The sequence below is a fragment of the Cetorhinus maximus genome, chromosome 15 (assembly GCF_964194155.1).
Source record: "Cetorhinus maximus chromosome 15, sCetMax3.hap1.1, whole genome shotgun sequence".
Lineage (NCBI taxonomy): Eukaryota > Metazoa > Chordata > Chondrichthyes > Lamniformes > Cetorhinidae > Cetorhinus > Cetorhinus maximus.
Genome location: NC_135893.1, coordinates 10,793,650 through 10,816,558, shown reverse-complemented (window position 1 = coordinate 10,816,558; position 22,909 = coordinate 10,793,650). Strand labels below are relative to the sequence as shown.

The 22,909-nt window shown below is 44.7% G+C and overlaps 1 protein-coding gene across 1 annotated transcript in view; it reads right to left on the bottom strand.

The window, feature by feature from the left end:
- Nucleotides 1-22,909, bottom strand: part of LOC144691133 (protein polyglycylase TTLL10-like) — a 123,896-nt gene that overhangs the window by 84,834 nt on the left and 16,153 nt on the right. Inside the window, exon 2 of the mRNA XM_078559200.1 lies at nucleotides 20,578-20,585. Coding sequence (XP_078415326.1) covers nucleotides 20,578-20,585 — 8 coding nt within the window. The remainder of the gene's footprint in view (nucleotides 1-20,577; nucleotides 20,586-22,909) is intronic.

The window sequence follows — 22,909 nt, the reverse complement described above, 5'->3', positions numbered from 1 at the left end:
ATTGTGATTTGTATTACTCAGTATAAACTGAATCCTTTCAGATTTAATATTTCCACTATGTAATTTATAAACAGTTTTGTTACTTTAGCTTGAAGAGGAGAAGGTTGGTCTGAGTTAAACAAGGTTCCAAATTGAAAATGGTGATGTAGCAGCAGAAACCCCTAGTTAATTCAGTGCAGCGTTGACTGTGAACCATGAAGGGGTTTTGTTAGAATAAAAGAAGAGGACCAGTTTTCATTTAAGATGATTAGCAACAGAACTAGAGGGGAGATGAGGAGAATTTTTTCTTCAGCTTGTTCTGTAATCTGGAATGCTGCCTGAACGGGCGTTGGAAACAGATTGCAGTAACCTTCAAAAGGAAATTGGATGCATACTTCAAAAGGAAAAATGTGCAGGTCTAAGGGGAAGAAGAGGGGGCTGCTGGTGGTAGTGCAGGACTAATTCAGCAGCTCTTTTGAAGAGGCAGCACAGGCACCAATACAATGTGAGAAAATGCGAGGCTTTCCAATTTGGCAGGAAGAATAGAAAAAGCAGAATATTGTTTAAATGGAGCGGGACTGCAGAATGCTGCAGCACAGAGGGATCTTGTAGTCCTTGCACATGAACCACAAAAGGTGAGTATACATTTCGAGCAAGTAGTTAGGAAGGCGAATGGAATGTTGGCCGGGGATAGAGTATATGGGTAGGGAAGCCTTGCAGTTGAGAGAAGGCACACTAGGCTGATTCCAAGGATGAAGGGTTTGCTTTATGAGGAAAGGTTGAGCAGGTTGGGCCTATAATCATTGGAATTGAGAAGAATGAGAATTGAAGTTATTGAAACAAATGAGATTCTGAAGTGGCTCGACAGGATAGATGCTGTTTTTTATTTGTTCACGGGATATGGGCATCGCTGGCTGGGCCAGCATTTACTGTCCTTCCCTAACTGCCCTTGACTAGGCGCTAGTGAGCCCCCTTCTTGAACCACTGCAAGAAGACTGAGCTGCAGTCCATGTGGTGTGGGTACACCCTCCATTACTCTTAGGGAAGGAGTTCCAAAAATTTGACCCAGCGACAGCGTAGGAACGGAGATATAATTCCAAGTCAGAATGGTGTTTGCCTTAGAGGGGAACTAGCAGGTGGTGGTGTTCCCATGCATCTGCTTCCATTGTCCTTCAAGGCGGTAGAGGTCATGGGTTTGGAAGGTGCTGTATAAGGAGCCTTGGTGCGCCGCTGCAGTGCATCTTGTAGATGGTACACACTGCTACCACTGTGTGTCCATGGTGGAGGGAGTGAATGTTTAAGGTGGTGGATGGGGTACCAATCAAGCGAGCTGCTTTCACCTGGATGCTGTTGAGTTTCCTGAGTGTTATTGGAGCTGCACTCATCCAGGCAAATGGAGTCACACTCCTGACTTGTGCCTTGTGGATAGTGGACAGGCTTTGGGGAGTCAGGAGGTGAGTTACTCTCAGCAGAATTTCCAGCTTCTGGCCTCCTCTTGTAGTCAGTGTTTAGATGGCTGGTCTAGTTCAGTTTCTGGTCAAATGTAACCTCCAGGATGTTGATAGTGAGGGATTCAGTGATGGTAATGCCATCGAATGCCATCTACAAGACACACTGCAGAAACTCAACAAGGCTCCTTAGGCAACACCTTCCAAACCCACAACTGCTACTATCTAGAAGGACAAGGGCAGCAGATACATGAGAATGCCACCACCTGCAAGTTCCCCTCCAAGCCACTCGCCATCCTGACTTGGAAATAGATCACCATTCCTACAATATCGCTGAGTGAAAATCCTGGAACTCTCTCCCTAACAGCACTGTGGGTGTACCTACACCACATGGACTGCAGCGGTCCAAGAAGGCAGCTCACCACCACCTTCTCAAGGGCAATTAGGGATGAGTAATAAATGCAGGCTTAGCCAGCGAAGCCCACATCCCGTGAATAAATTTTTTAAAAATGTTCAAGTGGAGATGGTTAGGTTCTCTCTCATTGGAGATGGCCATTGCCTGGCACTTGTGTGGCGCGAATGTTATTTGCCATGAATATTGCCCAAGTCTTGCTGCATTTGGACAAGGACTGCTTCAGTATCTGAGGAGTCAGGAATGGTGCTGAACATTGTGCAATCATCTGCGAACTTCCCCATTTCTGACCTTATGATGGAGGGAAGGTCATTGATGAAGCAGATGGTTGGGCCTAGGAGACTACCCTGAGGAACTCCTGCAGTGATGTCCCGGGACTACGATAATTGACCTCCAACAACCACAACCATCTTCCTTTGTGCCAGGTATGACTCCAACCAGTGGAGAATTTTCCCCCGATCCCCATTGACTCCAGTTTTGCCAAGGCTCCTTGATGCCACACTCGGTCAAATGCAGCCTTGATATCAAGGGCAGTCAGTCTCATCTCACCTCACCTCTTGAGTTCAGTTCTATCGCCCATGTTTGGGTCAAGGCAGTAATGAGGTCAGGAGCTGAGTGGCCAAGGTGGATGTCAGGAAGATACAATAATTTTCATAATGTTAATGGAATTTATTGAATAATTGTGTGTGTGTGTGCCAGACAGCTGGTCTGTGTGCCTTGATGTATCAGCATTTCAAACCCAGTTTCCCATCCAAGTAGGTAAATGTGGGTGAAATGTTAGAACGTGAGGTGTAAAGGGAACATTTGCATTTTTAAATAAACCAGACTAGCTTGAATTCAAAAGAGAGGATGAAATGTTTCACCTCGCCAGGAGAAGTTAAGGAAGTGTGTTTATCTTTCCCAAAGATTTCTGGTAAAATTGGTACTATGATAGATTTTTATTATTAGAGAGGTCAAGTCCAAAGACATAGTGAAACATTGGGAATTTGCATTCAAAGGGGAAAATATGTATAAAGGAGAGAAGGCTGTGTGCAAGGGAAAGCATTTTGTAAGATCTAACATAAGTGTAAAAAGTCTTAAGTTGCTGTCTATAAGGAACCGAAGCTGAGGAAAAACTCACAGTACAGGGTGTGTGCTTTGCCAGGGATGTTTAAATCTATGTGTTTTCCTGTTGCCTTATGGGGTTGTAACTGGGAGTTAGGTTAATTAGGGAATTTAGAAGTTATTGTAGCAGTAATTTGAGACATATGTGTGGGTGTACAATCTTTCCTTTTATTAATGAATGTTTAATTTAGTTTTCTAAAAAAAAACCTCTAAGCCTCAGTGGCCTTTTTACTGAATTCAAAACCCGCATCTCAAAATAAGTACAGATTGCAAATAATTATAGCAGCTGCTTCAAGTTTCCCTCTGGGGTTTGGGCAGCTTGGCATTTATCATCCACCCGCTATAATACGGAACCCAAACTGAGTGGCAGTGAGCAGGTTATTGCTGAGTAAGAGCCGCTTGATAGTGAGCTGATGACATCTTCCATGCCTTTGCTGATGATTGAGTGCATTAATCGTCTGCTGGATTTGTCCTGCTTCTTGTGGACAGGAAGTACCCGGGCAATTTTACACATTGCCTGGTAGATGCAAGCGTTGTAGCTGGACAAGGACAGCTTGGCTGAGGCGTGCCTGGTTGTGGAGCACAAGGGGATGCTCGGGAGGATGTTACCTCTCATGGGGGAATCTAGAACTAGGGGCAGAATTTCACCCTTGTTGTCCCGTCGTCAATGCGCACTCTCATCTCACGATGTTTCGCTAGGCGGGCGCGTGATGAAGACGAAGGCGTGCCCGCCATTAATTAAGTGACCAATTAAGGCCCTTGAGAGACCAGTTGACCAGAGTTTACGAAGCCCGTGCAATTTTCAGGCCGTCGCACGGGCAAAACGGGCAGGCGAGCAGGCCACAATTTGTAAAACCTCATCCACAGGCAGGATAAGAGGGATCAGTGGGCTTCACAAAACGAATAGTGAGTAGTTTTGGATATCACTTGCTGCTGCTTGCTTCTGTGAACAGGACAGCTTCATTTTGCTTCAGAGCTGCATTCAGAGCATTTAGAGGCTTCAGTTCAGGACTTGGCGTTGTTTTTCAGGCCCCTGGAGGATTCATACCACGTGGGCCCTTTCAGGTATCAGACAGCCTTCCCTTCCCCTGGTAATGGGGGTTTTGGTCTCAGCTGGAGGCACCTCTTTTGAGGAGGAAGAGGGGGGGGGTAGGAGGCCAGGTGTCCATATTCATCCTCCAGGGGAGCCACCTGTGGGAGGACAGGCGCAGGCACAAGGGGCGCAGGGCCAACAGGAAGGCCAAGGCAGAAGGGGCCGCAGAAGATGCCACTATCCTGCTGCCAGAGTTTACAGGCGGCAATGCAGCGACCTCAATATGTCTGAGGTACAATGCAGGAGGAGTTTCCATCTCTCAAGGACGACAGTGACCTCCATCTGTCAGAGTATCAGCCCTGAGATCAGCTCTGACTGTGTGGGTGGACACCCCATGCCAGTAGCTCTGAAGGTCACATTGGCCCTAACGTTCTATGCCTCTGGCTCTTTCCAGAGCTCAGTGGGGAATCTGTGTGGAGTCTCCCAGTCAGCTGTCCACAGCTGTGTCAAACTGGTGACAGATGCTCTGTTCAGGTGTGCATTGACTTTCATTCATTACCGCACAGACGAGTCCAGCCAGGCTGAGTGAGCCAGAGGCTTCGCAGTGATTGCTGGCTTCCCCTGCGTCCAGGGTTCTATAGACTGTACACATGTGGCCATCAAGGCACCAGCAGGTGAGCCCGGTGCCTTCGTCAACAGGAAGGGCTTCCACTCCATGAACGTGCAGATAGTGTGTGATCACAGGATGCAGATCCTGCAGGTCTGTGCAAGGTACCCAGGCAGCTCCCATGACGCATACATCCTGAAACACTCCCACGTGCCGGGGCTCTTCAGTGCACCAGCCTGGCTGGATGGATGGCTGCTGGGTGACAAGGGCTATCCCCTCAAAAGGTGGCTCTTGATGCCTCTCCGCCACCCAAGAACAGAGGCCGAGCAGCGGTACAATAGGAGCCAGGGCACCACAAGAGCGGTGGTAGAGAGAACCATAGGTCTGGTCTGCTCACGATGCACTTCCGATGCCTGGACCGTTCAGGGGGTCCACTCCTGTACCCCCCAGATCGTGTGTCACTGATAGTGGTTGCATGCAGCGCTCTCCACAATCTGGCACTGGAAAGGCAGCTTATGCACCAACATCAGGTCACTCTGGACCTCCCTGCTCACCATTGATGGACGGGCCCCTGGCTGGGATACAGGGTGCCTCATCCATCTCCCACACTGACACTGACCAGCTGAGGTCATTGCCGGTGTGAGGGCTTGCAGGTCCGAGCGCATCCCCGGGATCCCCTGATTCAGCTCCTGGAGGAGCCTCTCCATGAGAGTCGCCACTCTCTCCATGGAGGAAGCATTTTGCTCAGCCATGAGGGTCAACACAGTGTTAATGCTCCACATGGACTCCTCCACAACAGACACCATGGCACGCATTCCCTCATGTATCCCTGCCAGATCCTCCAGCACACCCTGCTGGACATCCAGCAGCTGCTGTCTCAGGGATGACTCCAGAGTGAGAGGCAAATGTCAGTGAGGCAGAATCTGGCCAAGGGGGTGAGCCCTGGCTGCTTGGACTGAGTGCCTTGCAGCTCCATGGTCATGAATGTGCTGAGCCCTGTGAGGTGTTCCTCAGAGGCCCATCATCAGCTATCGACTGATCATTGTCCTGGTCCCCAGCAGTCCTCAGACCGCCGGTGCCCTGGGCACTCCCTGCCTCTGCCTGCACCTCAAGCAAAGGTGAAGTACCTTCACGAACGTGCACCGAGCTACTAGATGCCGATCTTATGCCCACCGAGGTGCTGGTATCTGCGCTGGTGCCTGCTTGACAGACGGTGTGCCGCTGGTGCGTGCTCAGCATGCTGGTCCTCAGGGGTCAGGGGTGGGCCTTCAGGCTCCTCCAATGAGGGGCTGCTGGTGAGCCTAAAAGGCAGAAGAAGGACATGTCATTAGTTTTAAGTCATGACGCTGTCACTGTGCATGCCTGGCACCCTGATGAGACAGAGATCTGCATCATGGTGCCCTCATCTTTCCATTATCAATGGGGATTCCAGGTTCAAGGCTCACATCAATATAGAGACTAGACTGGAATGGTAGCAATAACCAATATTCTCACCTCAGTGCACTGCACTTTTACCTCCCTCTGGCACCCCAGCCTCACCGCAGCCGCTTGACCGAGGTCCAGCTCCAGGGCCTCCTGCCCGTATTGCAAAAGGATGAAGAGGTGTGGGGGTCCCGTGCCAGTCTGTGACCTCTCTGCTTTGTTATGGGATGTTTTCTCCTGGAAGGATAGAGGAGCATTGATTAGTCCACCCTCTACCTGCAGCACCATTGCAGCCTGGCCAATCCCACCTGAGGAACACCTCGCAGGGCTCAGCACGTTCGTGACCCTGGAACTGCAAGGCAGTCCAGGCAGCCAGGGCTCACCCCCTTGGCCAGTTCCTGCCTCATTAATATTTGCCACTCACACTCTAACACCTCTGAGGTCCATGGGGGGATGGGCAGCTCTTACCTGTCCTGCAAAGTGACCCATGCCAACACGGGACTCACCCTTCCCGATCACAGGAGATTGTTGAAACGCTTCCGGCACTGGACCCCTGTGTGCCTCACCACATCATGGCTGCTGACCCTGGATGCCCAGGCCTCCCAGCCCGTTTTGGTGAGGTGGGGGAGGTGGGGGGGGGGGTTCGGGGGGGCCTCCTCCTCCCGTCCCTGGGGACGAGGGTTTCTCTCCTGGCTGCCACCTTCTCCAAGAGGGCAGCGAGACACTCGTCCGAAAAACAAGGGGACGATTGCCCCGCCGACCTGCCCTCCCACCTGCCGCGTCCACCCGCTGAGGCATCCACGCACACAACTTCCCCGTCCTTCAGTGGCAGCTTTCCAGGGGCTGCCAAGGCCGCATTTGAATCGGCCACCGGGTCGTCATTGGACCCGGCGGACATTAAGTCTCCGCCCGCCCCTTCGTGCTCATTGAAAGGCTGCGTCTTGCACTGGGCAGGCCTTAACTGGCCCGCCCGCGTTAAAACACGGTGTGCTGCCGATCGCGGGCGGCAGTCGAATTCCTAACCACCCCCGCCTGCTCCCGCCGAGCCCGCACACCAAGGGTAAAATCCTGCCCCAGGTAGGGGCACAGTTTAAAATAAGGAGTCTCCTATTTAAGACGGAGATGAGGAGGAATTTCTTCTCTCAGAGTGTTGTTAGTGTTTGAAATTCTCTTTCACAGAGATCAGAGGAGACTGGGTCATTGAACGTATTCAAGGCTGAGTTGGACAGATTTCTGATTGACAAGGGAGTCAAAGCTTATGGAGAACAAGGGGGAAAGTGGAGTTAAGGGCACAATCAGATCAGCCATGATCTTATTGAATGGCCAAGCAGGCTCAATGGGCCGAATGGCCTACTCTTGCTTCTATTCCTTATCAAGCAGAATTTTTTGGTTCCCCACTGGTGGATTTACAGGCTGGGGGGCCCATAAAATTCCCCAGGTGGCTATCCCACCAACCTCCCACCCCTCCCACCTGTCTTCACTTTTACAGGTCACGGGCGAGGTCTGGGGGCTGGCCAATTACCCTTGCCCCAATTGGGGCCTTTAAGTGGGCAATTAATGACCAATTAAGGGGTGTTTCCCACCTAGCATCAAGTTGCAGGCTGGCAGGAGGAGTTCAGGGGTGGTGGGGGGTGCCCAGCAAGTCATCCTGCTTGGGCCTTGGGCAGGAAGGTGGGTGGGGCGCATCCCCCAGCAGCCTCCTTTCCACATTGGGTGCCCCCCAAGGTCTGACCCCGTGGGTGCTTTCACCCCCACACCCAGCCTCTCCATCAAGAGCCCCAGCCCCTCTCTCCTCAATTCCCCAGGCTTCATCTCCCCACCCCGCTGTGAGACCACCTGCACTTACCTGGTCCTGGACTCCAGGATTTAGAATCTGGGGGCTGCTTGTAGTCCCAATCTTGGCCAATACTGCCAATGGTTCTGCTGGGACGACAGATTTGCTGGCCAATCAGGTTAGTTGACAGGTCTCTGAGGCGGGGCTTCCACCCGCGTGAGAGGCAGAAGTCCCAGCTCCAGCCAATTATTGCTCCATGGAGCATTAAATGGCTGCAGGGCAGCCAGTATCAGCGGGGATGTGTTCCTGGCTGACTCTTTGGGTGACGAGGAGAGAAACACCACCATCCCCAAAATTCTGCCCCTGACCTTATCACCTTATGGACCTATTAGCCCTCTTTCTGTTCTGTATAATTCTAAGAAATAAGGTATATATTAATCCAATAGGTCAATGGCAGAATATTGACAAGGTACAGTTCCTGAAACTTCACAGGAACTGATGAAAAACCATCAACAAAGAAAACAGTGTCATCAAATACCCCAAATTGTTTTCCTATAAAATACTATAAATGGTAATAATCACCCCGGACAAATGGCAACTTGGGTGAGATGCTAGGGAGATGCTGACACATATGGGACTGTACCTCGGCAAGAGTCAACAACTTCGATATATGAAGCACATTCTCAGTTTGTGTAGTTACTCCTGTACCTATGGTATCATAGCCAGCAAACAGGTGAGGTGATCCAACCAGTAATTGTTGCTATGGTATTTAATCAAGTTTGATTGTAGTTCAATAGAGATGGTTTCACATATCCCTGCATTACATAGGTTTTATATTATATATTTCCTTGGACAGCACCTTCCAAACCCACGACCTCTACCACCCAGAAGAACAAGGGCAGCAGGTGCATGGGAACATCACCACCTGCAAGTTCCCCTCCTTGTCTCAGACCATACTGACTGAGAAATATATCGCCATTCCCACACTGTTGCTGGGTCAAAATCCTGGAACTCCCTCCCTAACATCACTGCGGGAGTGCCTACACCATACAGACTGCAGCGATTCAAGAAGATGGCTCACCACCACCTTCTCAAGGGCAATTAGGGATGGGCAATAAATGCTGGTCTTTCCAGCAACATCCATAATCCATGAATGAATAAAAAGAAGTTAGAGCTTACATATAGAAAACATGGCTCTCTTATAAACGAAGGATGTACTAAAAAAATTACGGTATTATGAGAACATACAACAATTTGTATCTATATAGGTATCTTTTAATGTAGTAAAACGTCTCAAGAAAACTTTAATGCTGTATACTGAAAATCATCTAAAACAAATTCCTGAGAGTTTAAACTTTTCTTTCAACCAAACTGTCTAAAACTTTGAGTCATACATAATAACAGGGCTGACAATGAAACAACATTCCTTTGTATAACTGCCAGGCAAATCTGAAAATGCCTGAGGGATTTCTGAGGCACAACCATTTGACTGGCGTGTCGGTTTAGCAGTTGCGTCAGGGGTTGACAGGAGAAACTGTCTTTTTTTATTATTATTAAAAGCTGAAAGCCAAAAGGTCAAGCAGCCATCCTGGTATCACCATTATGACAATCCCACAGATCTTTTCTGGAACTGTCAACCCATAGCAAGGCGTGGCCGGGCTGGGCAAACAGGTTTATCCAGTTCTCAAAGGAAAAATGTCTGGACTAACTAAAACTCTTGAATAATACTGTATCAGTCACCTCGTGTTAAATCTCATTTCCAGGGCCTTATCGAGGCTTTTGTTAAACCTGAGCTGGCACAATGTGGTTAAACCCAGAGATTGTCATGCCTCTGTAGCCTACACTTCATTACAACTCCTGGCATGTCAATCAATGGGAACCACAGAGCTATGAATAATAAGCACATGCACATTACCTCATAACTCAAGCAAACAATTTGTGAGTGAACAGTGTAGATGATCCATACCAGTGAAATGTATACATGTATTTCACCCTTGCCCATTACAAGCTTTATTTCTATCGCAACAGTGTAAACATTTCAGTTGAATAATTTTTCCTCCTATGCTATGTTATTTTCTGATAATGAATTATTAGGACCTGATGGCAAGCAGTCTGAAAAATTCTCTGAAGTAATGCGAGTGACAGCTTTGTCAAGATCCTAAATTATCGAATGAAGAAATATTCCAATCAGAACTCTGAAATACCATCTACCAAAACTAACAGAGTTGGTATGGAGGAAATAGTGTGGACCATGTGGAATTATCATACAGACCTAGATGTGGCTAAAATAACTTTGATTCAAGCTCTGCACATTGCAAAACAAGTAAATTCTGTGGGTGGAATCTGTGGCAGAAATGTCATTTAATGAAATTTATGTGGATGTTCACGTGCCAAGTCAAGCAAATTAGATAGTTTGGGTATTGACAAACTGAGAAGCAGCTGAATGATGCAATTATATCGTTAAAGTGGATATAAGAGCACAAGTAGTATCATGTCAGGCTGAGATTACAGAATAGGATCAAGTTGCAAAATATTAAGATACAAGGAATGGTCTCTGGAGCAGACACATCATTGCCAAGGAATATGCATTACAAAATATTCATGAATATTTTCAGTGGCGTTGCCTAGCTAATTATTATAATTATCTCCATATTATAAAAAGGACACAGAGGCATCGGAGAAGATGCATAGATTTCCAATGATGACACTGGAACTAACAGGTCAGACTGAATTTTCCTGGCCCTGTGGAAGCAGGTTAGGAGGCGGGACCAGGAGCAAAGTTGTAAAATAGCACATTGGGTTGGCCACCTGTGTTCCAACCTCCAAGCGATCTTGCCGGAGGCAGGTTCAACGCGGCAGAGACTACCTACCTGTCAGCAGCAGGTAGCCAATTAGGCCTATTAATGGGGTAATTGGGACAATTGCCAACTAAACCTTTGCAGGGAACTAGCATCTCTTTTTTTTTGAAAGGTTAAAATTACGCAAACATAGGTCCTGAACTGAAAGAGGGAGTGGTCACCTTCCAATGGGGAAAATGAACTGAAACCGTGTTGTTCTGTTGGAAAAATGCCTCCTGCTACAACTTTTAATCAAACCAAGTCATCACCACTAGGGTCAGGGTACCATTAGCTTCATGGAGCGGAGTTAGAACAATGTTAGCATGTCTGTAGGAGGTCAAAGTTTATGAAGTGCATCTGATTCATATAAAATTACAGCAGGAAGGACACCACGTGTGATATTTACCTTCAAGGTTAAACCTGACAATCATTTCAGGTTGGGGAAAGGCATAATTTAAAAAAAGACTTTTGAACCACTATTTATTTATCACAGATGTTCAGCAGCAGCCCCAGCCCTAAACAGCTATGCAATTTATGTGCAAGGGTAATGGTGTTTTGTAACATCAAAGGCTCAAAGCATTGGCAAAAATGAGAAGCTTATTTTAAAGGGGCCTAAGTTAAAACCACTTAACTTTAAAGGTGAGATAAATCTACGCTGGAGTATGTTTGTTTGAGATGTCACCCAATATCACACACTGAAGAAGCATGTACAGCTAAACTTACAATAAACATTGTCAATTTAGTTACTTGCAGATTTCAAGGGTATGTGTCCTTAAATGGTTGAATGGGTGGGACACAGTGGTAATGTCACTGGGCTAGTAATCCAGCATACCAGGCTAATGCTCTAGGAACACAGGTTCAAATCCCAGCATGCTAGCTGGTGCAATTTAAATTCAATAAATAAATCTGGAATTAGGAGCTAGTCAAATGCTGACCATGGAACTGCCATCAGTTGTTGTAAAAACCCATCTGGTTCACTAATGTCCTTTTGGGAAGGAAATTTGCTGTCCTTACCTGGTCAGACCAAAAGGTAACTCCAACAATGTGAAGCCACTCTGTTGTATCAAACCACTACAAAAAAGAATGAAACCAGAAAGACTACATAGGCACCAGAAACTACAATGGCAAACCCAGGCCTGTCAATCCTGCAAAGTCCTTGTGCCAAAATTTGGAGATTGAGAACTAGTCAAGCAATAACAGCCTGACATTGTCATACTCAGCTAATCATACTTTACAATGTCCCAGACACCATCATCACCACCCCTGGTTGGAGCAGCACCAGGCATGCCTAAAAATGAGGTGTCAACCTGGTGAAGCTACAACACAGGACTGCTTGCAGGCCAAACAGTAGAAGCAGCATGCGATAGACAGTGCTAAGAGATCCCACAACCAACGGACAGGTCTAAGCTCTGCAATCCTGCCATATCCAGTCATGAATGGTGGTGGACAATTAAACGGGAGGAGGAGGTTCCACAAATATCCCCAACGTCAAAGATGGGGGAGCCCAGCACATCAGTGCAAAAGACAAGGCTGAATTTGGAACCACCTTCAGCCAGAAGTGCCAAGTGGATGATCCATCTAGGCCTCCTCCTGAGCTCCCCAGCATCACAGATGCCAGTCTTCAACCAATTCGATTCACTCCATGTGATATCAAGAAACTGCTGAAGGCACTGGATACTGCAAAGGGTTTGGGCCTTGACAACATTCTGGCAATAGTACTGAAGACTTGTGTTCCAGAACTAGACACACCTGTAGCCGAGTTGCTCCAGTGGCTACAACACTGGCATCTACCCAGCAATGTGGAAAATTACCCTGGTATGTCCTATACACAAAAAGCAGGACAAATCCAACTCGGCCAATTACTGCCCCATCAGTTTCCTCTCGGTCATTAGCAAAGTGATGGAAGGGATCGTTGACAGTGCTATCGCACTTGCTCAACAATAACCTGCTCATTGGTGCTCGTTTTAGGTTCCATAAGGGCCACTCAGCTCCTGAACTCATTACAGCCTTGGTCCAAATATGGACAAAAGAGCTAAACTCCAGAGGTGAGGTACATAGGAGCATACGATTGAGAGGCAGGAATAAGCCATTCGGCCCTTCAAGCTGATCTGGTTGCAGTCTCAGCTCCACCTTCCTGTCTGCCCCCCATAACCCTTGACTACCCTTTGTCTATCAAAAATTTATTTAACTCAACCTTGAACAAATTCAATGACCCAGCTTCCAATACTTTCTGGGGAAGAGAATTCCACAGACTAACGACCCTCTGAGAGAACAAAATTTCTCTTCAACTCTGTCTTAAAAGGGAGACCTCTTATTCTTAAACTATGTCCCCTAGTTTTAGTATCCCCGCAAGAGGAAACATCCTCCAGGTACCCACCCTATCAAGTCCCCTCACAATCTTATATGTTTCAATAAGATCACCTCTCAATCTTCCAAACTTCAGTGGGTATAGGCCCAACCTGTTCAATCTTTTTTCATAGGAAAAGCTCATCATCACAGGGATGTGTCAAGTGAACCTTCTCTGAACTGCTTCTTAAGTTATTTTTTTTTCAAATAAGGAGTCAAAAACTGTACACAGTATTCCAGGTATGGTCTCACCAAGGCCCTGTACAGCTGTAGTAAAACTCCCCTACTTTTATATTCCATTCCCCTTGCAATAAATGCTAGCATTCCATTTGCCTTCCTAATCACTTGCCGTACCTGCATACTAACTTTATGTGATTCATGTACCAGGAGAGAGTGACTACCCTTGACATCAAGGCACCAAGTGTGGCATAAAGGAGCCCTAGCAAAACTGAAGTCAATGGGAATTAGGGGAAAACTCTCACTGGTTGGAGTCATACCTAGCACTAAGTAATATGGTTGTTGGAAGTCAATCATCTCAGTCCCAGTATATCACTCAGGGTAGCATCCGAGGCCAACATGTCTTCAACTGCTTCATCAATGACCTTCCCTCCATTGGGGATGTTCACTGATGATTGCATAATGTTCAGAACCATTCACGATTCCGCAAATACTGAAGCAGTCCATGTCCGTATGCAGCAAGACGTGGACTACGTTCAGGCTTGGACTGATAAGTGGCAAATAACGTTCACGCCACACAAGTACCAGGCAATGACCACTTCCAACAAAAGATAATCTAACCATCTCCCCTTGACATTCAATGGCATTACCATTGCTGAATTCCCCCACTATCAATATCCTGGTGGTTTCCATTGACCAGAAACTTAACTGGACTAGCCATATAAATACAATGGCTACAAGAGCCAGGTCAGGGATTAGGCTAGACTCCCAAAGCCTGTCCACCACCTGCAAGACACAAGCCAGGCTGTGATGGAATACTCTCCATTTGCCTGAATGAGTACAGCTCCAACACCACTAAATAGGCTTGCCACCATCCAGGACAAAGCAGCCCTGCTTGATTGGCACCTCATCCATGACCTTAAACATTCACCCACTCCAGCACTGATGCACAGTAGCAGCAGTGTGTATCATCTACAAGATGCACTGCAGCAACTCACCAAGGCCCCTTCGACAGCATCTTCCAAACCTGCCACCTCTACAACCTAGAAGGACAGGGTGGCAGATGCATGGGAACACCACCACCTTCAAGTTCCAAGCCAAACACCATCCTGACTTGTAACTATATTACCATTTCTTCACTATTACTGGATCAAAATCCTGGAACTCCCTTCCTAACAGCACTGCAGTTGCACCTTCACCATATGGTTCAAGACGGTGGCTCACCACCACCTTTTCAAGGGCAATTAGGGATGGGCAGTAAATGCTGGGAATGCCCACATCCCATGAACCAATAAATTAGAAAAAGTGTCTGAATTTAGCTTACTTCAAATCCATTCACCCACAGAATTGAAATCGAGCTCTATAGTATCCAGCTTTGTGCAGCCCCAGATGGCTCTCAGGTCAGTTTAAAGTCATGTGTCATGAAAATATAATAATTTTCATAATATTATAGTGATTTATTGTAAAGGTAGGTTAATAGTGGGGTTTGGATTAGTTTCTCTGTGTGGGTGTGTGTGTGGGGGCGATTTAATTGAATTGGAGAGAGATCGTCTTGAGTTTTTGAGTTACTGAAAGGGAAGCTAGGTTTGAAGTGCTAAATACGTAAACATGGCTGAAGTTTTAGAATGTGAGGTGTGAGGAACATTTGCACCTTTAGATAAACCAGAGTAGTTTGAATTTCAAAGAGATGGTAAGATGGTTACACTTAGCCATAAGAAGCTAAGCCAAACAGTGTGTTCATTTTCCCAAAGGTTATGATAATATGAGTACTATGAAAGATTTATATTATGAGAAAAGTAAAGTGCAAAAACATATGGGAACAATGGAATTTGTATTAAAGGGGAGAAACAAGTATAAAGGAGATGAGTTTACGTGGAAGGGAGAAGGCATTCTAAGATCTAACACAAGTGTGAAAAGCCTCCAGCCTCTAGGCATCAAGTTTCTGTCTACAGGAACTGAAGCTAAGAAAACTCACTTTGAATATCACTGTCCAGGGTATTGTGTGCTTTGCTTGGGTCTGTTTAATTCTATTTGTTTTTACTGTTGCCTTAACGGAGGTGTAACTGGGAGCCAGATTAATTAGGGGATATAGGAGTTATTATAGTAGTAATTTGTAGACCTATATATGTGCTTAAAATCTTTTCTTTTATTAATAAATGTTTAATTTAGTTTTGTAAAAAAACCTCTAAGTCTCGGTGGACTTACTGAATTCAAGGCCCATATTTTGAAATAAAATGCAAATTGCAAAACAGTTGTGGCAGCTGTTTCAAGCTGCCCTCTGAGAATTGAGCAGCTTGGCATTTACCATCCACTGTGCCATAACACATGTCCCTTCTTTCAAATAAAGCCACTCCAGAAAAAAATGTGAAACTACCCCCTTGGTGGTGTCATGGACTGATAGCACAAGGGAAGACTGAGCCATGCAGGTCTCTCTGTAAAAGATTTAGCTTTTCTTCACTCTACATATAGTCCGATTTCAATCTTTATTGACTTCATAGAATAATATAAATGATCAGAGTGTAATATAGGTGTCTGACCTGAACCTAATTTGTCCCTGCTGGTTATTACTGGGGCTTCAGGGACTAACTCTATTTCACTTCAAAATCAGTTCTTTACACATGATTTGCATTCTACGTTTGCAAAGAGGGCTTTGACTTTGCACCAACACTAAATTTGTGGGCTATAAATGAACTCTCAGAGTGATTGGTTAGTCTCCTGTGCTGATGTCGTTGGGACAAAGCACCTTTTGGAATTAAGTTGACATCACCAGCAAATACCTCCGACTATACCAGCAGATAAATTGAACCCCAGGCTTGTTAAGATGCCTAAGCCCTTAACCTAGTTATAAATTCATGTTCTAACTGAAATATTAAGTGCTTACAGTTATTGGATTCTATCTTTATTTTATTACAGCAGTTAGTGAGTTATCGCAAATTAATTAAAATCTGTTAGAGGTGTTTTTTGTCTAATATCTCCTTCTTTGGCTTTGTGACAAGTTTTTTCCAATTTCACTCGTGACGCATTTTGTTTTTCGAATGAGATATAATTGGTCCCTTCCAGTCATGGGACTAATAGTGTCATGTGGTTAGCTTGGATCACCAGTCAGAAAACAAATAAAAAATGCTGTATGCATTGATTCATTGAGATAAAAGAGTTAGTTGGCTGGACAGTGTTCAGGGTTGCCAGTATCAGGCAGATTACAAAATACAAACTAGGAGCAGGAGTAGGCCACTCGGCCCCTCGAGCCTGTTCCGCCACTCTATAAGATCATGGCTGATCTGATTGCAACCTCAACTCCAAATTCTTGCCTACCCCCAATAACCTTTCACCCCCTTGCTTATCAAGTATCTGTCAGGAAATGGTAGGGAGTTCTTTGAAGAAGTAACATATGCTGCAGATAAAAGGGAACCTGTAGATTTCCAGAAGGCATTTGATAAGGTGCCACATCAAATGCCCTAAAAATATTTAAAGACTCTGCTTCTACCGCCTTTTAAGGAAGAGAGTTCCAAAGACACTCAGCCCTCTGAGAGAAAAAAAACTCTTTTCATCTCTGGCTTAAATAGATGACCCTTATTTTTAAACAGTGGGGCCTAGTACTAGATTCTTTCCACAGGACCTGCCCAATCCAGGTATTAGCCTAGTAAATTTTGTCTGAATTGCTTCCCCCAACACGTTTACATCCTTGATAAAAGCAAAAAACTGCGGATGCTGGAAATCCAAAACAAAAACAAAAATACCTGGAAAAATTCAGCAGGTCTGGCAGCATCTGCGGAGAGGAACACAGTTAACATTTCGAGTCCGTATGACTCTTCAACAGAACTAAGTAAAAATAGGATTTTTACTTAGTTCTGTTGAAGAGTCATACGGACTCGAAACGTTTACATGCTTCTTTAAATAAGGAGACCAATACTGTACACAGTACCCCAGGGGCAGAATTTTGCCCTCATCGGGAGTGGGCAAGGGCGCCCACAATCGGGGCAGCACTGTGATTTCACACTTGGCGTGAAACGCGTGCGGCAACACTGCTTATTGGTGGAGGGGTGGAGGGTGGTGAAGAGGAGGGCGAGAGTGCACATTCGCGCATGCATGCTGGAAAAGCTCCCTGAGGCACAGAGCTGCCTCAGGGAGATTGAGAGTTTTAAACATTAAAAATAAAGGTTTTAAAAATGTTATAAAACATGTCCCCTCATGTGACTCTGTCTGTCACATGAGCAGAGACATGTCATTAATGAATTGTTAAAACTTTTATTTTATTTTTATTTGCTGTTGGAAACCTCATCCCGCCCGTGGATGAGGTTTCCTAAAAAATGCAAAGGCCACTTGGCTTTTTCACCTGCCTGCCAACTGCAAGCTTGGATGGGCAGCGAAAAATTTCTTTCAGTTATAACTTTAATGGCCTTAATGGGCCTTTTAATTGTCGGCGGGCGCACTGCTGACTCCCACACCTGTCCGCCAACTGAAATATTGCACGAGCATGCGATAACGTCAGGATACTCGCCCAACATCATCATGCATCATTTTACACTTGGCCAGGTCGAGCGCGCCTGCCCGACGAGCATTGCATTCTGGCCCAGATGTGGTCTCACCAATGCCATATATAGCTGAAGGATAATCTCCTTACCTTTGTATTTAATTCCCCTCACAATAAACGATAATATGTTATTAGTTTTCCTAATTACTTGCTGTACCTGCATACTAGCCATTTGCAATTCATGCACTAGGACACCTAGATCCCTCTGTATCACAGAGCTCTGCAATCTCTCACCATTTGGATAATATGCTTCTTTTTTATTTTTCCTGCCAAAATGGACAATTTCACATTTTCCCACATTATGCTCCATTTGTGAGGTCTTTGCCCATTCATTTAACCTATCTATATCCCTTTATAGCCTCCTTGTGTCCTCTTCACATTTTACTATCCTACCTATCTTTGTGTCATCAGCTAATTTAGCAACCATACCTTCAGTCCCTTTATCCAAGTCATTTATATAAACTGTGAAAAGTTGTGGTCCCAGCACTGATCCCTGTAGCACACCATTTGTTATGTCGTACCAACCAGAAAATATAACCAACCACGACCTTTTTATGCCCACTCTCTTTTCTGCAACTAGCCAATCTTCTATCCATGCCAATATGTTACCCTCTACACCATGAGCTTTTATTTTTTGCAATAGCCTTTGTTGTGGCACCTTATCAAATGCCTTCCAGAAATCTAAATACAGTACATGCACCGGTTCCCCTTTATCCACAACATGTTACTTCTTCAAAGAACTCCAATATATAGGTTGAACATGATTTCCCTTTCACAAAACCACATTGACTCTGCCTGATTGCCCCGAATTTTCCAAGTGTCCTGCTATAACATCTTTTATAATAGCTTCTAATGTTTTCCCTATGACAGATTGTAAGCTAAGTGACCTATAGTTTCCTGCTTTCTGTCTCCTCCCTTTTTGAATAAAGGAATTACATTTGCTATTATCCAATCTAATGGAACCTTCACCAAATCTAGGGAATTTTGGAGAATCGAAACCAACGCATTAGCCACTTCTTTTAAGACCCTAGATGAAGTCCATCAGGACGCGAGGACTTGTCAGCCTGCAGCTCCAACAATTTTCCCAAGTTCTTCCCTCCCTTCCATTTCCTGATTTCTGGGATGTTACTGGTACCCTCTATAATGAAGACCGATGCAAAATACCAGCTCAGTTAATTTGCCATCGCCCTATTTCCCATTTTTAATTCCCCAGACTCTATAGGACCAATGCTCACTTTGTGAACTCTTTTTATTTTAAAAATATCTACAGAAACTCTTTTCTATCTGTTTTTATATCACTAGCTAGCTTTCTCTCGTACTCTAATTTTTCCTTCCTTATCAATCTTTTGGTCATTTACTTTTTTTTATATTCTATCCAATCTTCTAACCTGCCATGCATCTTTGAGCAAGCATATGCTTTTTCTTTAAGTTTGATACTATCTTTAACTTTTTTAGTTAACCACGGATGGTGGGTCCTTCCCTTGGAATTTTTCTTTCTTGTTGGAATGTATCTATTCTGTGTGTATTCTGAAATATTCCCCTAAATGTCTGCCACTGCATCTCTGTTGACCTACCCTTTAGCCTAATTTGCCAGTTCACTTTAGCTAGTTTACTTTCATGTGCTCATAATTGCCCTTATTTAAATTCAAAATACTAGTCTTGGACCCACTCTTCTCTCCCTCAAACTGATTGTAAATTTCAATCATATTATGATCGATATTATTATTCCAGGTGTGAAATTTTCACTTGCAAATTAGCTAACTATATGGCTGAGGCATCACTGCACAACTAAAATTGTTACTATTTTTCCAGCTGCTCCCAGATACTTGTTTTATTCCAAAGCAAAAAACTGCGGATGCTGCAAACCTGAGGTAAGAACAAAATCTGCTGGAAAAGACTCAGCAGGCCAGGCAGCATTTATGGAGAGAAACTGTTCAGAAAGCTCTGATGAAAGGTCATCGATCTGAAACATTAACTTTCTCTCCACAGATGCTGCCTGACCTGCTGAGTTTTTCCAGCCTTTTTTGTACTCATTTTATCCAATTATATTCGTCACAAGACCAAGTCAAAACTCAAGGTAACTATAAAATGACAAAGTAGACCCTGACCTTTCACACAGAGATGAGTCAAGGTTGCCCCCTCAATTCTACAGGCATTAGCCTTGTCCTCAAATTCTGGGAAAGCATTTGCAGTGTAAACTCAGTCTTCCTGAAGGGTATGCTAGAAAATGAACTTCGAGGAAAGGTTCTTCAAATGACCCTCTTTTGCCCGTCCACCACAGCAACAGTAACCACTAGTTGGCTGACAGTGCCAACCTTCAGCAAGGGTGCCCAGTAAAGCTATTGCTATGTACCGACTTTCCCTCATATTCCTGTCTCTTCTTCTGATTCATCCATGTTCATCCACTATTGATGTTCCAACATATTCAGTGAAGAATAAGAATCCATTAGAAAAGCAGCAAACACGGTTTCAATCTGCAATAAGCTATAAGACAAGCAAATTACACATAACCTGTGGATCTGCCATATCCCCACTAGCCTGGACAAGTGGAACTCAGAATCCTTGGCAGATTCTTACAGGATGTAGAGGAAAGGCTACAATTTTTGCACATCTTCTTGATGAATCGCTGGTTGCAACTTGCTGGTCAAAAGATGCCATCTAAAACAGCCCACTTCTCGAAAACCACCTACTCATCAAAGCTGAATCAGTTCCCGGCCCTGCTGGTGACCTACATAGGTTATGCACCATGAAAGTAGGAATTAAGTTGCAACGCCTCTCAATACAACAACTTACAAGACCATGAAGACTAGAAGACAATGGATAAAGCCCATTCAAACACCACTGCCATTTCCCAAATTCAGCCAGGGTTCACTGGCAAAATGATGATGCCAGGTACGTTGCTATCACTTTGTAGGCTCTTATCTTACTCCCTGTATACACAGTTGGTGCAATAATGTATGGTAAGCTTTTGAAACAGAACAACGACAACACAATAGAGAAAAGTTCACCCTGAAAAGATGGTAAAAGTAAACAAAAGCAAAAAATGTGATGATCCAAAGGTGAAGTGTGTAGTTATAAAAAAAAATGCAAACCATAGAGAAGAAAGTGTAAACAACTTTATTTACAAAAGGCTCCAGAATCAATAATTTGATCAAAAGTATAATTGTGTAATTGCTTACAGACACTCATCAAATTTCGATTGCCTTTTTTGAAACAAGAATATTTTTCATCTTTGAATTTAGAAATAAGCTATTAAAAAGAACATATTTTCATTATAAGATGCAAATGCACAATACTGAAAGTACAAAATCAAAGGCTGCATGATAAACATTTAGAAATCTCTAAAACAATTCAAGAAATACAAAGAAAAACTTCCTAAATCGCCTCTCTGAGGGAAAAATTCATGAGATGATTTTGACAGTTAAAAAATTTTCTTTAGTCAACTTAGTTCTGGTCAGTTTTACTACACTAGAAAGACCCCTTTCAAAAGGGTGGATTGTTACTTGCACCATGGTATGAAACTGCTCTCAGATATCGAGCTACAAACCAGACTACATTGCACTTTTCTATACTTGTTGCTCAGATTGTGCGTTTCACAAGCTAAACTGTCCCCTGTATGTTCATTTGTGTGTCTCAATTTGTATTTGCTATACAAAGAATATCCAAAATGAGACAAGATTCTTTATTGCAGCTCCAATTCAGACTATAATAAACTACAAGTGATCTCCACTACCAGAAAACTTTTATACCATTCTGCGATCAACAATGTTCATATATAATCATTTGCGATCACCTGTGTTCAAAGGCGATCATTTAGCCATATTTGACATCAAATAGCGATCAGATCACATCATTGATGACCAACTGACATGAAATGAAATCATACAAAGTTCAAACAACATCATTTGTGATCATCTAGCACCATTAAGTGCTCACATGGCATTCAACTAACGTCAAAAGTGATCAAGGAGCTGGTTAGTGAGGGAAAGTTCTAGCGTTCACGGCAAAACTGGTTAAGTTTCAGATTTTCCTTAGTCTCAGCTGATGCAGTATATGCATGCAGTGTGTAAATTGTTTAATATAGGGTCAGTGCACAAATCATTATGGTGATTATTATAATGGGGGTGTGAGGGTCTGGAGAAACAGCACCTTAAACAAATTTAGGCAAACTTTCCAAACATAATTTCAGGTGGTCCTTTAACATATGCATAGAGGCATTCATGATCATTATACATCTTACCATTATCAGCCCCAGTCTCCACCCTCCCTGCTCCTGCACACCTAACCTTTATTTTAAACTGTCTCTTCTTGTGATTGAACATGTTCTCTTCATGAAAATCCACTTGAGGGACATGTTCATTGTCTCGTTTTTATTTTTTTTTTGTGCAGAAATTGCAAGAATTACATAAGTGACAATTTCAATGGAGATTTGTACATGTTGAAATGTTTACCTGATCTTAATAGGCTCTTGAGAATAAGCTTTGTATTTATGAGAACTAACACATTTGCAATATTCCATATCACAAAGACAATAAAAAGATTATTTCATGATCTCAATCACAGATGTTGTTATTTTTTATTCCATTATTATTCATTAGGATTTGATTTACCCTATACCCACCGAGCATTTTGCAAATTTCTCTGGGCTGTACTGCCTGGACAACCAGATGCACCAAATGCCCGCTCCCAACACCTGTCCCAAAATTGCAACAACGCCCCCCACCCCACCCCACCACCCTCCCCGGACTGCATCACCTACCCCCCCAAACTCCTGCATTTCAGCACCTACCCCCACTCCCCACCCAGATTGCAACACCTCACCCCTCCCACCACAACGATGAATCACAGCACCTCTCCCCTCCACCAGCCCCACCCCACCAGCTTGGATTGCAGCAGTTTTCCCCCTCCCAATCCTGCACCCGTTTTCTCTCCCATATCAGTGCTCTCCCCTTCACCCCTGCAGCAGTTTTCTCCCTGTCCCTAGCCTGCAGCAGCTTACTCTGCACCAGTCAGGTGTTCAGCGGGTGTTGCCGGAACCAGAAGTGACAAAGGAAGGTCAGAATGCATCACTCCATGGCCGGTGTGGGAGAACCAGTCATGGCGACAGAGGATTGGAGTTGGGGAAGTTGGGGCCAGGAGGGGGTGTCTGGGGAGAAGGGGTGGGGAGACTTGGAGTTGGTGGGGTGGGTGTTGAGTATTGAGTATAGGCCCGAGACTGCGGAGGAGTCAAAGCAGGCTA